Raw genomic sequence first — 15,449 nt, forward strand, 5'->3', positions numbered from 1 at the left:
TGCACAAAATGTCTTCTGCAGTAAAAGAAGAAGTTAGGGACCCTGTAATATTACATACTTTATATCATATTTTCATTCTAGCCTAAGAGGGATTCCACAATCACACAAAATTCCCAATGTAGTGCACTGTTTCATCCAACCTACTCTGATTACATGGCTTACATGCTTAGCAATCAGACTGCATTAAGAATTTGATGCGAAATCAGAGTATTGTTATTGTCTGGCCATTCCTTCTATGCTGCTCTAATATTTCTGCCTTAATTATGAAGTGCAACTTAACAATATATAACTGAATCCCATGAAAAAAAGATTATAACTTTAAAAAGCAAGATTTGTAAAACAAAAGGGTTGTTAGTAATTACCAAGCATGATTCATTCTGGACTTTCCACAAACATAATGTAGGCGGCAAATTAAATCACACATGAAATAAAAGAAAAATTGTTCACAGAATCAACATCAATGACGATTTTATCCCAAACTAATTAGGGTCGGAAGTAGATGAATCCAAATAAAATATATGAAAAGATTGAAAAAAAAGATAAATTAAAATTATCCATAAAATACTGTAAAAAATTAAAATAAATTAAAGATAAGGATGTATAAGAGGACAAAAAAAGATAAATAAAGTAAGAAATAAAAAATAAAAAAGAGAAAAAGAAAAGCACATAGATTAATAAGTAAGAGAAAAAAAATGAAAAAAAAAAAAAACAAAAGAGAGGAAGATAAAAAGGAAAAGGACATATATCAAAAAAAGAAGAAGGAAAAAGATCAAAAAAAGACCATATAAAATATAGGAATAAAAAAAAGGGTCTAATCATCCACCATGCTTATAGCTTTTCTCCATTCCGTCCTAAAGCACAATTCACGAGCCTATATCTCACTCCATTAAGTCTTACTTAACTGTCTTCCCCTAAGTAAGTTTCGGTCTACCTCTACCTTTCTTTGTGTCAAGCTATTGCTAACAAACTTTTATTCTTACAGTAACATCCAGGGACCTTCTCATTACGTCCAAACCATCTCAATCTATGTTCTCTCATCTTTTCAGCCACCGGTATTACTCCCATCTTTCGTCAAATATCTTCATTTCTTATCTTATCCATCCTCGTATAACAACGCATCCACATTAACATCTTCATTTCCTCTACTCTCATTCTATGCTCATGTTGCCTTTGTACTGACCAATATTCAGCTTCATATAACATTGTAGACATTATTCCTATTCTATATAATTTTTCTTTAAGCCTAAGGAAAATTGGGTGGTAACACTAAAACCCGATGTACTATGTCATTTCATCCACCTGCTTTGATTCTATTATTTACATCCTCATCAATCTCTCAATTTCTTTGCAAAATTGATCTCACATATCAAAATGCATATTTCTTGAGTACCTCGTGCCCAAGCAAATGCTCTAGAGGAAACACACACTTCATATACTTAGTCTTGCTCCAACTTAACATGAATCCTTTAGACTCCAATGTGCTTCTCCACAATTCTAGTTTTCTATTAACAATGACCTTAGTCTCATCAATAAGCACAATATCATATGCACAAAGCATACACCATGACACTTCCTATTGAATATCTTTTGCTAGTTCATCTATAACTAAGGCAAAGAAATAAGGACTTAGCATAATCTTGGTGTAAACCTATCGTGATAGGAAAATAACTCGATGTTCCATTACAGGCTTTCACACATATAGGAAAACTATCATACATATCCTTGATTGCATCTACATACTTTGATGGTACTTTTTTTTTCCTCAAGAACCCACCATAAAACTTTTCTTGGAACCCTACCCTATGTCTTCTCATCTGCGTGTTGAGATCCTGACATACTTGTCACCAAATCCAGATGAAGATGTGGCACCTTACCTTGGGGCAAAGACCCTAGCTCATTTATCACTACACCCTACGATGCAACGTTTTGCCTTGTGGCAAGGCCGTAGCCCATTTTTTGCTACACTTGGGGTACGATGCAACATGTCATTATGAAGGGTATGCCCCAACGAAAAATTATAAGGGTTCATCTCATAAATATAACTACCCTTTATGTCCGACTTGTTACACCTGACCTCAACCCTCAATTTCTATCCTAGCTTAGGACAAGCCATCCATGCAAACACACATAGGCGAAATTTAAAGAGAGGTGCAACACAAGAACTTTCCAAGAGGTCACCCATCCTAGTACTACTCTCACCCAAACATGCTTGACTGCGGAATTGTGATGGGATCCGGTGCATTAGTGCTAGTATGATTGCACCTTATATTGCAATACAGATGTAAAACTTAAAGAGGAAAAAAAACACAGTGATGCTAAGGATTACAGATACCGCCATGGCTATGTGTTTCATTCACGAACATTTCTCAAATGGTAGAAAAGTTCAGTGTCGTATGTGCACTCAGAGGAGAAGGAAAAACCCATTTTGGAGTTGAATCGAGAACCAGGAGAATTCTCGGACATGGCAAACATAAGGTTTTATTTGCTTTTGCATATTAGGGGTTTGTGGTTATGGTCACGTTTTGTGATAGAATTTATGTTTTGGAGTTTTTTTTTTTTTTTTTTAATCAAGTATAGGTTGTCGAATTATATTTGAGATTTTTCATTAGTAATTTTTTTTTATATTTCGGTTTGATCTGATTCGAGTACTGTGGGATCCTCCTATGTATGGACACGTTCTTTGAAAAAAAAAAATGTGTGTCAGTGTCCGACACGCGATCAATATTTTCTCATACGCGGTCAATGTTTTTTGACACATTTTTTTATATCCAAGTTTTATTTTAATTTTATCTTTTTAACTAAACATGAAAAATTAATTTATAAATAAGATATTTTTAGTTATCAAATGTGACCTAAAAAATTAATAAGGCATGAAAAATTATTTTTTCTTTATACTTATGTTATGGAATTTGAATATTTGATTGATTATATGATTTATTATCTATATTATATATTAAAAATATTATTTAATATCAAAATATCTCCTAAGTGTCAAAATTTAATATTTTTTAGAATTAAAATATCGGCGTGTCGTATCGTGTCCCGTATCGGTGCAACATAGGTGAGATCCATATTATTGATACTTCTCCCAAGAGGCCAAGATCATTTTCTTCATTTTTCATAAACCATATTAATAAATTTTTTTGAAATACACTTGATTTGAGACTGTAACAGCCCCAAACCCTGTAGCAGGATATTGTCCGCTTTGCCCCGCGCACAAGCACTGTCGAGCTCACGGTTTTACGTTTCTGGTTACCCCAAAAGGCCTCCTACAAGGAAAGGTATCCACACCCTTATTTAAGGCATGCTTCGTTCCCCTCTCCAACCGATGTGGGACATTACAGAGACTAAGAGCCTGCTTGGATGAGCTTTCCCCCCTGCAAAAGTTACTTTTTCTAAGAAAAAAAAAAGCACTTCTCGAAAAAAATCTGTTTGGATGCATGCTTTTAGAAAAAGCAGAAGTCATAAAAAAGTCAAAAACTTACTTTTTTCGGAAGCTAAAAATTTCAGCTTCTAAAAAAAACAGAAGTCAAAAGTCAAATATTTTTTTAAAAATCTAAATAACTATAACTTTTATAAAAAATACTTTTAAAATAAGGAAGTCATAAAAAGAACTTTTTTATAAGCCAATGCAAACGGGCTCTTAAGGCCTGTTTGGTAGAGGAATATTAGAAATTTGACCAGGAAAGTGAACTGAGTTTTTGTGAAAGACCACGTTTGGTAAGAGATTTGGTAGGTAATGACCGGGTATCGAGTTTTTCATGGTTTTTCAGTTATGAACAAAATATAGACAAGATCACCTCCTCAGATGTCCTCCAAATGGGTGGTATTTGTGAGATCCCCGATTCGAGGAAATCTTATCTAATTTTTTGGGACAAATTTAACCTTCGTGTTACAGCTGGTCTTCATATAGGTCTCACTTTCTTCATCAGTAATGAAGCGCTTCGGAGTGAAAACGAAGGGGGGTTTAGATCTGATTTGTTTATTCCACTGGAAAAACAAAAAATGACAAAGAAACACACAATCACTCTCTATTCATGAAAGAACATTGCAAACGAAAGAGACCCCAATAAATGGGGTTATGTCAATGCACAGCAAACTTACTAGGAGGATGAAGTCTAGTACATAAATCACAAGCTATGAATATTCAACACGAATGCTTACATGAATGGTGGAAGAGTTTGTCAACTAGGAGATATTTTCATTTTCGCGGAAGGCTGTTTTTGTTTTTTAATCTGGAAATACATAGTTAAGTTATGAGGTCATTTTGGTAAAATTACACCATATTTCCATCAATATTTTATTATCAACCAAATATCATCTCAGTAAAATTAATTATAATTTCCGGTAATATTTTCGCCTACCAAACACTTTTTTCATAACATTACCAGAAAACAAGTTTTCTAACTATATTCCCATTAATCATGATTCCAGAGTAAATAAAAATTTCTCCTCTACAAAATGTCCCCTTAATGTTACACACAGTTTTGTGTGTATTTGTAATGAATAAAAGCAAATGTTCATATAAAATAAAGCAAACAAATAGATTTTAAGAGTATAAGAGTATCACTCAACCATTTCCGAATATAGATAAATATCACGAGTCGTTTATAAAAAAAAAAAAAATCATGAGTTGACCCTTTTTTTTTAATCGTTAAAAATTCACTTTACAACACCTCAGTGAATGAGTATTTTTTTTTTCAAAAATGAAATTATAACATGTATAAGTTTCTATGTTTTTGAAAACAGAAAATGAAGAACATAACGACTACTTTATAATTACAATAAAGGCTATATCAACTATATATGTTTTAAAAAAATAATACGAATATACTAAAAACAATAACATTTTGAAGATACATGCCAAGTTCTTTTTTCTCTCACGTCTAATATTTACCATATGAATTCATTTCTGAAAATTAAGCTTTTTGAATTTCAGTCCAACATAAACGAAAAAACGAATACAAACAAAATTTGTCTATAGTAAAGCAAAGCTACTTTTTATAGAATTTAAACACAATTATTAATAATAAACACATTCATTCACGTAATTGGTGGTATATGTATGCCAAATATTTTTCATCTTTGGCCTGAAAATAAAATAAAATTTTATAAAAAAAATTACTATTTACTTTGATAGTTAGAAAAATAAAGTGGAACTTGTAAAATAATAGAAGAAATTGAAACAAAAAATTTGGTGATAAAGTGCAATATCACTGTCTTTTATCAGACCCACGGTTTACATACATAAAAACGTAAACATGTCTTCAATTAAATTCTCAAATGACTTTAATACAGATATTTCAATTAAATAACAGAATATCAAGACTTTGAATGAATTTATAAAACACAATTAATTGGCTTTTTCAAGCCTAAAAATTTCAGAGAATATAGAAAGATAAACCGGGAAATTACCAGGTAAACAATAATCCAAAGTCAAATAAAAATCTGAGCAGAGTCATGGAAACTAGATACCATGATAAGTCTATCCAGTCTAGTTAAATTATTAGGAAACAAAAGGGAAACACAAGGAACAAGGTCACAAGCTGCATGGTGTCAAGAAACGAGGTTACTCGACCATGGAATAATCTACCTCATTATGTTGATGTCGAAAACACCAATCCAACCAGTAGAAGCTTGACCTAGAAGGAGCTCGAAGACCACTAGGTACAATGCAATATTTCAGTTTATTATCCCCTGAATATACTTGGCATTCTGGTAATGCAGCCACAATGTAATACACAGAGTTGCTATCATAACCCCACTTACCAGGGTTGCTCAAAGCATAGCAGTTTGTCCGCGTAGCATAAAACAATGCAAGGTCACCCAAAGTTTCCAACCTGATCCATTCCATGGCTGACAAGTCTATCTTGTACACATCAAATGTTTCCTTTGGTTCAAAATGAACCACTAAAAGCTGCCCATCATTACTAACCAACTTAAGGTATGAGGAAGTTACACTGGGAGTATTCTTCAGTGCTAGAAATTTCAGACATGCAGAATTCAGGCTCAATACCCCTATCTTGGCCTCGTCAGTGAGAGCATACAGAGTATTATTCAAAACCACAAAGTCCACAACCTTCCATGGATTTCCTCTTGTTGAATAAGTAACCCAACAAGAATGTCGAGATTGATAAATATGCAAACTGTAAGATCTTTTACATAAAACCACCAAGATAAATTCTTCAGAACCTTTGACAAAAGCAAGTAAGGGCTGGCAAGATATATATTGCAAATTACCTTCAAGGGCCAACGTACTGATTAACTTCTTTCTTCTTGTAAAAGGATTCATTAGTAGAAGTGTATTATCAGCTCCCGCATGGATTAAATATCCACAAGAAGACCCCGAATAGGCTAACCCCCAGAAGTAATCCACGTTTGCGCGGTAAACTTTTCGTTCAGATATGCTAATGAAAAAATAAGCTTTCTTAGCGTATGAAGAAGATTGAACAAGCAACGGTGCTTGTGAAGACATGAAATTTTTCCAGAAAAATTTATGAAATGTCCTCCAGTTCTTGCACACTCCAGCAAATTGAAAGAGGTCATCAAAATCTAGTTTGTTGGAAATGATATCAAGTGCATCCCAAGGAAGCTGACTGCTCTCTGTTTCCTTTTTCATTAATTTGCCTGCATATCACAAAATTGACAAGGATGGGTAATTTTAACGTCAATAAAAGGAACCCATATACTTTTTTTCATTTATCAGATAATATTATAGGAAATGAGGAAACAAAGAAAGATTTCTATCCCCGTTTTCCCAAACAATATTCAAGTCCAAAATCTAATACAACTATGTACCATTCTAATTTGAAAATGTGAATATCTTGTTTTCCCTTTTCATGATATGCCCCTATATAGTAAACAATAATTATTTATTTTCATCCTCACATGGAAATAAGCTTTCTAATTGAAAGCATAAGATATTAACAATAGACATGGAATTTCATTGACCCCTACTCCCGTAGAAAAAGGAAAAAAAAGAAGGGAATAATTGAAATAAGAAAAGGCAAGTAGTGGGGGAAAAACATTTCCATGTGGTTTTCCTAAAGTCATGTGGGAGAAAAGAAATCTATCAGGAATACAATTTCAGAATGATGTAACTAAAATTGTTAGGCGTGACACTAGAATACTAATGAAACCGGAAATTGCGTTCAATAACTTTCATTTTCCAGTAAACTAGAATAATACTAATGAAACTGAAAAGTGAAATAATGGACAGGCAACTTCAAAAAACAATTGAGTAGAATTATTGAAGGGTTAAAGACAAACACACAAAACCATTTATGCTATCAAAGAAAAAAAGGTATACGAATAACCTGCAAGGTGAAATTGTGAAAAAGGTTTTAGTTGCAAGAACATATGCAGTGCAGCAGTAAACATATTTACAAGATTACTCTTCACTAGATTAAAGACAATATTGAACATTTTTCCCTTGACACATTTATTTTTCATTCTTTAAACTTGCAATTGCCTCTAGTAGCTCCCGAGTGAGGTTGGCTGTGAGAATACATTCAAGTCAAACCAATGTTGAATATTCTTAACACAACATTGCCACTTACCAACAACAAAAGGTCATCCCTAATAGTAAAAAGAATAAAAAAAAAATATATCGAGTGTTCTCAAAATGGTAAAACTAGGAATAGAGAATGAGCTCACATGTGACAGTTTCAGATTAATTTTCCCAAGGAACATTTAATAAATAAGATCAACCCCCTCTAAATATGTTGATGACAATTTAATAAATAAAACCAAACCCCAAGCTCAATTAATTGGCCCTCCCAGTTCACTCAATGGTCAGAGTAAAATAATGCAAGAAACCTGCCTTCCTTAAGAGAAGACAAGCTGTTTAACAAGAAAGAATAAACATATCGAAACACAATTCAACATTTCTGAATCTTTTGATAAGTAGCAAGGATTTATGATGATTTCTCATCCATATTTCTAGCATATAATTAGTATATACAAACCACATTAACTTGCAGACATGCTCTAGTGCATGGACTGGAATGTGCGGCATAGATTGGATGCATCATGCATTCTTATCATATGATTCTAACTCCAAAATTGAAGCATTAAGCATCATGGAAAAGAACAGAGTGATAGGAGAACTATAAATTGTTTGCTGTAGGAGTTAGCTTCCAAAGCTCTAGAACTTCAAGAAAATGGATCCAAGAGATGATTATGTGAAGAAACCCGTTATGATTGCATTCCTTAACAATCTATTTAAATAAGTTTTTGGTCCCCATGCTCTTTTCTAAGATGAACAATCATGACATTAACAGCATAGTACTCTGATATGATTCGAGTGAATTTAGGGAAGAAAGTGAAGAAAAGAAACTGGTTATTGTATGAAACAGGTACAATGTTTCAGACAGAAGAAGGAAATGTAATTCCAGAGCATTCGAGAGGCATATAGAAAGTCATGATTGATCAACATGAGAAGGGCCCAATCCCTTACGGCCCTCCATAGTGTACAACTACATAATGGTTGTAGTCCTATCAATACATCCCTCCAAAACCTTCACCTTGTCCTCAAGAAAAAGGTGGATACAGTCCTATCATACTCATACAGGAATAAAATAATCCTTCAAAAATGTACTGCAATTATAAACAATTTGCTGATTGTGAAGATAACTATAGTTTTCCTTTTGGGGCCAAATTTGGTGGAAACATCATAATTTTTATGCCTGCTGTCAATAGCCTTAGTCAGACTAAAAGAGAGTTCTACATTTATGTTGGCTGTTATAACCAGCATAAATCAAGATGATGGCAAGGGTTTGGGACAGACATCAACCCCTATTACACAATCATAAAAGTACAGGAAGGATTAGCATCTACCCCTTTTAAGACTCACTAAACAAGAGATATTGTGAGGACACCATAGTTACAAAATAAGTCAATCAAGGACATATGCAAAGGGACTAGCAGGTTGGGTAATGCCATTACCAAGCCTCAACACCTTCATTTTAGAATATATATTTTTTTTCTTTGAAAGTCTTTCATGCAATTTAATGTTTAGCAACCCCAATTTGAAGTTCTTGGCTCCACCTCTACCCTATACATGATGGTATGGACAAGCATCAAACTTGTAAACTATGTAGAGAAAAAATCTTTTAAGACGAGAACAGATAGAAATACTAGAAAAGACTGTTTAAGCAACATGAAGCTTCCATGGCCAATATTAGTCGGCAGTAGTGTCCCATGGGTATAAAAAGGAAGATGCTGAAAACTTATTAAATTTCAAGAATAAATCCCGATTTTCATCATCCAAAGATACAATCATCATCAGTTTAATACTTTAAATACTTTTGTCATCAATTTAATTCTTCAATAACGCAAAGTGTCATCATCACCTTGATCCTGTAGAGATCTTTTAATTCAATTTAGTTCTGGAATCATGCAAAATACCATCAAATTAGTCTCTAAATTAGGACTCCAATACACTCAGTCTCTCAATCCGACAAAGAAGGACCAATTAACAGGCACTTTGTATTATTAAGAGACTAAATTGATGACAAAAATTTTGAGGACTAAAATGATGACGCTTATATATTTGGAGGATGAATTCGGAGGTTTACTCGAATTCTAATTAATTCGTTCGATTGTAAAATCAAGCCCAAATTCTCATACACTTGTTTCTTTATCTAAAAGAATAAACCAACAGAGGCAGAACATGAACCTTGAAAGCTTATACCATCTCAAATTTACAAGTGAATTCCCTCATACCAACAAAACATGAAACATTTGAAACTTACAAAATTTAACTGAGATATCAAAAGGGGAAAAACAGAGGACAAACATTGACGCAACGGTATCAGTCATGGTTCCCTTAGTCTCGTGCACTGAGCCATTATTTTTTTATCGAACAGCGAAAAACAGTCTTCAATTAAAAACATATATGCAGCTGGCAATATGACAAGACGACGAATACAACATCAAAATGAACTAAATTAAACAATCGGTAGATAGGCATATAGATCCATACCGGATGATGATGATGGAGGCAGGCCCTTTGGACAATGTTGGTTTGCATCGCCGTCATCATTCCCTTTCGCCATTCCCGATTTCCTTTGCGCCGACATTCTCTCTCGCCTCTCTTTGTGCCTCTATGATTGAGCTTAAAACCCTCTTATAAGGAAGAAGGCATATTCGACACACTAATAAAATACAAGAAAAACACATTAAAGCTTGTTTCCCATTGGTTCCAAATATTGAAAATTTCAAAATTTGGAAACAAAAACGCATTTGACAATATCATAAATGTGAATGATGACTAACCATTTGACAATATCACAAAAATGCATTTTACTCACCATTTGTCACTATAAGTCAGAATATTGATAAATTTTAAAATTTGGATATACCGAAGAAGGGGACTATAGCTGAAGCGCCAAAAAACATATATCGCAATAAAGAAAGGTATTACCTTTAAAAAAAAAACAATAGTAAATTATTTGACTATTTTGCATAAATTGGGCATACAAATTAACTAATCAAGCATAACATTCATAGTAAAAACGGAATATTTGAATGTTCAATTTACAAAACAGTAAGATGCTTTCTGCTAAGGATCTAAAATACTGACAACTAATTATTTTTTAATAGACTGACTAAGTAGGAAGCATGGATATGACATAACATCGGCACAAGGACATAGAAAATTCTATAAAAAGAAATGACACGACACGGTTAAAGTAAAACATATAAAATTAATATATGATTAACAAAAAAGCACAAATCTTAAAAATCATAGTAGTTAATTGCGCCGCGAGCCGCGCCGTATGAGCGTTGCGGTGCCTCACCGCAAGAAACCGCTCCGCGCCGCATCGGAACGCAACAGCGGCCATTGCGATCGCAAATCGCGGCCATATTACTGTCATAAGGCAAAATGTTAATGTTGTCCTAAATTTAAATGTGTAACAGAAAATTTTTAAGGGTTTTTTAGTCTATCTGCATCTCTCTAGGTCACTTCTGCTATCTCTGCCTTTAAAAAATGTTTCTTTTTGTCATTATTTCTGTCCTATATCTATTCCGCTATTTCTGCAATTGCAACCCGCTATAGCATTTTTTGGGGTTGGCCGCGACATACCGCAATCCGCATTTGATAACTTTGTTAAAGATATATATTTAATATATAAATACAAATCCTAACATGGTCAACTGTGTTTAAATTATAAGCATTACAATGTGGTCATTACTCATTCCTAGCATAAATCGTACAAAATTAGTAAAATTATCTCTAACAATAATTCAAAATTAACATTAAGAACTGTAGTACATAGACTACAAGCATCCAATGGGTGTTTGAGGAGTATCCCACATGACACTGTCCAAGTCCAACACTTGTATGACAACTATGTTTTAATTACCCTCTTTAGCATCACTAGGATGACAACTATTTGTAATTGTGATTTTTGAATTTTTTAACAGTTACTCAATAAAGAGTTAAAGGCATGCCTCACATAAACCAGAAAGGTGTGCCAAAAATGTTAGAGGTGTGCATTTCAATGAAGGGGTGAACTTCATTCAGCAAGAGGCATTGATCCCTTCAGGTGCATTGCCTCAGTGACTTTGATTACACTGAATTGACATCAACATCACATTTATCCCACACTAGTTAGGGTTGGCAATTGATGAACTAATCTAAAAACAAGAACAAAGTAAGGGACAATAAATATTAAATAGGAAAGAATAATATATAAACTACACTTCTATGTATTTCCACTTCATTAAGCCTTGTTTTACTAATTTTCCGTAGTAAGTTTTGGTCGACCTCTTCATTTCTTCATTTCATGCCCTCTGTACGAAACTTCTTTTATTAAGAGAGCATCTAATGTTTTTCGAATAACATCCCAACCATCTCAATCTATGTTCTCTAATTTTTCTTCAACCAATACTATTCCAACTTTTCGTCTAATATCTTCATTTCTTATGTTATCCATCCACATAAGACCAAATATCAGCCATAAGATTTTCATTTCCGCTACTCCTATATTATGCTCATGTCATTTATGTACTAGCCAACATTAAACTCCATATAACATTTTAACAGGTCTTCATATTGTTTTATGAGACTTTCCTTTTAGCCTAAAAAGGATTTTACAGTCATACAAAAATCCTGATGCACTGTGTCGTTTCATCCAACCACCTTTGATTTTATAGCTTACGTCCTCATCAATCTCTCCCCCCTTTTGCAAGATTAATTTCAGATATTTGAATGCACCTTTCTTGGATACCTTTTGTCCTAGCATATTCACAAATTCATGATCTCCTCCTCTTGTCGTGGTGAACTCACACTCCATGTATTCAGTTTTATTCCAACTTAAGACTCCAATATGCTTCTCCATAATTCCAATTTAGTGTTAACACCAACCTTGGTCTCATCAAAAATTACACTATCATCTGCAATTTGCTTGCGTTGCATATACCCACCAACAATGGCAGAGCCAGAAATTTTGACCAAGGGGAGCCAAATTATACATTGATTTTAGAAGGATTCTCTGAAGTGACAATAAGAAAAATCATCACTGCTAAAAAAAACGCCATCCAAGTAGATAGTTTCAAGTCACCGTATAAACAGAATCAAAGCCTCCAACTTTTCATTGCCACCACAACTTTTGTATAGTTAAATACTTTTAAAACACGTTACTTCTTTAAATCATCGTCAAGATCTTTGATGCCAGAGAATCCATCCGAAGCTGCTAAATCTAGCATTTCAGTCTCCATTCTTTTCTTTTCTTCTCTGTTTAGATGGAAACGTAATGTTAAAGATTATGAATAATTTTCAGTTAAGTATCTAGTGCAATGTTTTTGACGTATTTAGCTAACCTTCAAGCACATATTTTCTTTTCTTCGAGGCCAAGCAGAATGAAAGAGAAGAACATGAGTACTTTAGTTGCTATTGCATTTATCCATATCTATTTCTTTGTAGCTGCATAAAGTATTCAAATGAGGAATGAATATGAGTTAGTTACATTAACAATCACTTTTACAGTTTAATTTTTCAACACAGTGCAAAATGCAGTAACAGATCATGGCTTTCTATATGGAGATAAGTCTATAGAAAAAAGGAGAGATAAATAGTTATCCTATACATGACAAATATTTAAATGTGATTCCCTGTTTGTCATATACTATACACGATTAAAGTAACACATTAATAATCCATTTGTGTACTATAAAAGAAGTTAAAAAATAAATTAAAAAGTGCAGTTGGAAGTTGTGAAATCATTGGGTGCTCTTTACTAGCACATGAAAATTAAAATTATATGGAAAGAAAATACAGCCAGTTCCATCACTATGATATTCTTTGAATCCAACACAGCTAAGCTGCTCCCGCAAATAGCCTGGCAATCATTTATGCCATAACTTGTATTTGTTTGACAACTTGTACTCGCATAATTGAGATAACCTACCCCAGATGTAAATAATCATCGGGATCCCTACAGATGGTATATCCTCCCATTCTTGGCACATTCCCTTTACCTCCACCCCTGCATATAAATAGTTTTTTTCTGAAATTCCAGTGGAGCCATGGCCACCCCTAGCCCCCTCCCTCCACCAATGCCCACCAAGTTATAATAGTTTATGAAAGTTAAGAAAAAAAAAATTATACATATATCACTAGGTCATGTTTGGCTCAATTAGAAATTTGACTTAACAACATATAAAAATTAAATTTTTAATTTGAAAGAATAATTTACACCCTCATGTTGAGTAAAAGTCAGTTTTGCCAAACCCCATAACTGATTATTGGTTTTAATTACTTTTGCAATCCAACCCAAAAACATGAATATTACTGGTGCACACATGCCTGTCATAAGACTTGCAATGCCCCAACCAGCAATTGCATGTTTCTTGCTAGGCAATTAGAAAAAGACATCAAATTTCCATTAAGCAATTGTGAAATTTTATTTCTGCATGGAAATTTATCATGGGAAGTTAGATACATAATATGTAATCAACTAAAATCCAATAATGAAATTTAGTCTTTCTTTCAACTGTTTGTTTAAAGACAAACAGAGCATTAATTTTAAAACATCTTTTAGAGAATGATAATAACTACTTTTTTTTTATAAAATCTTTGAATAAAAGTTAGCTTACAATGAAAATTGGTGGCAAATATAGATTAGATTTGTGATTATAAACATTAATGGAAGTTTTCTCTCAAACAAACTGCTCAAATTTTTAAGCCATTAAGTAAACACAATACCAGAAGAGACCTTGAAGCAAATCACTTTAAGTTCACTAGCAAATCATAATTAATTCTAGTCAACACAAATGGGATTGCGTCTCAAGCATTAAATTGTATAAATAAATGGAATTTTCTAAAGAAACACTCAAGGTTTCTAACCTATAGATCAATGAAACGGCAGTGAGATGAGGGTAACTTACAAATTTAAAAAGGGGAAAAAAAAAAAAAACTAACTAACTGAGTTGTAAATGCTCGCTTGATTATCTGAAGATACAATTCGGAAATCTTTTCCTCTTATTTTTTAGGGGTTAGGGTAAGAATAAAAACAATTTCGAGACATTCCTTGATTATAAGACATTACTTCATGTATTCAAACACCACCAAATCACAAAAGGGGAGAAACAACTACAGTTAGACTGCACTAAGAAATTGATGCACAAACAGAGTACTCTTAATGAAAACACCCAACATTGTCTAACTATTCCTACTTTGTTACTCTAAATTTCTGACATGATTTTCAAGTGCAACTTAACAATATATAACTGAATCCCATGAAAAAAAGATTACAACTTTAAGAAGCAAGATTTTTAATAACACAATGGATGTTAGTAATAAACAAGCTTGACTCGTTCAGGACTTTCCACAAACATAATGTATGCAGCAAATTAAATACCACATGAAATAAAAGAAAAAGTATTCATCGCATAATATGTCAATTAAGGTACATACCTTCTGTTGTAATGCAACATTTGAACTTTAGAAAGAAAAAAAAAACACAAGAACATGATGCTAAGGATTACAGGTGCCGCCATGATTTTGTGTTTCACTCACGACCTTTCTCAAATGGTAGAAAATTTCAATGTTGTTTGTGCACTTGAAAGAGAAAGAAAACCCCATTTTGAAGTTGAATCGAGAACCAGGAGAATTCTCGTGCATGGTTTTGGAATCAGAAGAAACAAAGGAAGAACAGTGAAATTTTGTGGTCTATGCTCTTCCGCACAACAGAGAACATTGTGTTACTCTTTTTGGTGACCTTTTTACTCAAACAACCGAGTAAAACAATAAATTTTTAAAAATATTACTTGCATAAAGCTAATATGATTTATGGGTTTCAATATTTTGATAGGAGAAAAAAAATTTCATGCTATAGATGCATCTTGTGTGGGGTTACATCTATTAAAAAAACATAAAATCAAAAAAAAAATTATTACACAAAAATTGAAGGATCACTATAGAAAAAAATATTTCTCCTATG

At 33.2% G+C, this 15,449-nt stretch overlaps 1 protein-coding gene and 1 pseudogene across 3 annotated transcripts; both read right to left on the minus strand.

Moving 5' to 3' along the window:
- Positions 1–2,145: 2,145 nt before the first annotated feature.
- Positions 2,146–2,264, minus strand: LOC133297850 (5S ribosomal RNA; annotated as a pseudogene).
- Positions 2,265–5,391: 3,127 nt separating this feature from the next.
- Positions 5,392–15,202, minus strand: LOC133297844 (uncharacterized). 3 transcript variants are annotated; one of them, XM_061497059.1, is made up of 3 exons: positions 14,924–15,202; positions 9,986–10,157; positions 5,392–6,627 (listed from the first exon to the last, which is right to left on the minus strand). In XM_061497059.1, exons 2-3 carry the CDS (start codon positions 10,080–10,082, stop codon positions 5,570–5,572), a joined length of 1,155 nt encoding a protein of 384 aa, XP_061353043.1. In that variant the 5' UTR covers positions 10,083–10,157; positions 14,924–15,202; the 3' UTR covers positions 5,392–5,569. The 3 variants fall into 3 exon arrangements, with proteins under 3 accessions (XP_061353043.1, XP_061353047.1, XP_061353046.1); XM_061497063.1 differs by lacking the exon at positions 14,924–15,202 and adding an exon at positions 12,237–12,316; XM_061497062.1 differs by lacking the exon at positions 14,924–15,202 and having other exon boundaries at positions 9,986–10,211.
- Positions 15,203–15,449: the final 247 nt, after the last annotated feature.

The sequence above is a fragment of the Gastrolobium bilobum genome, unplaced genomic scaffold (genome assembly GCF_033153095.1).
Source record: "Gastrolobium bilobum isolate Gb01-03AN ecotype WA unplaced genomic scaffold, APGP_CSIRO_Gbil_v1 utg16124, whole genome shotgun sequence".
Classification (NCBI taxonomy): domain Eukaryota; kingdom Viridiplantae; phylum Streptophyta; class Magnoliopsida; order Fabales; family Fabaceae; genus Gastrolobium; species Gastrolobium bilobum.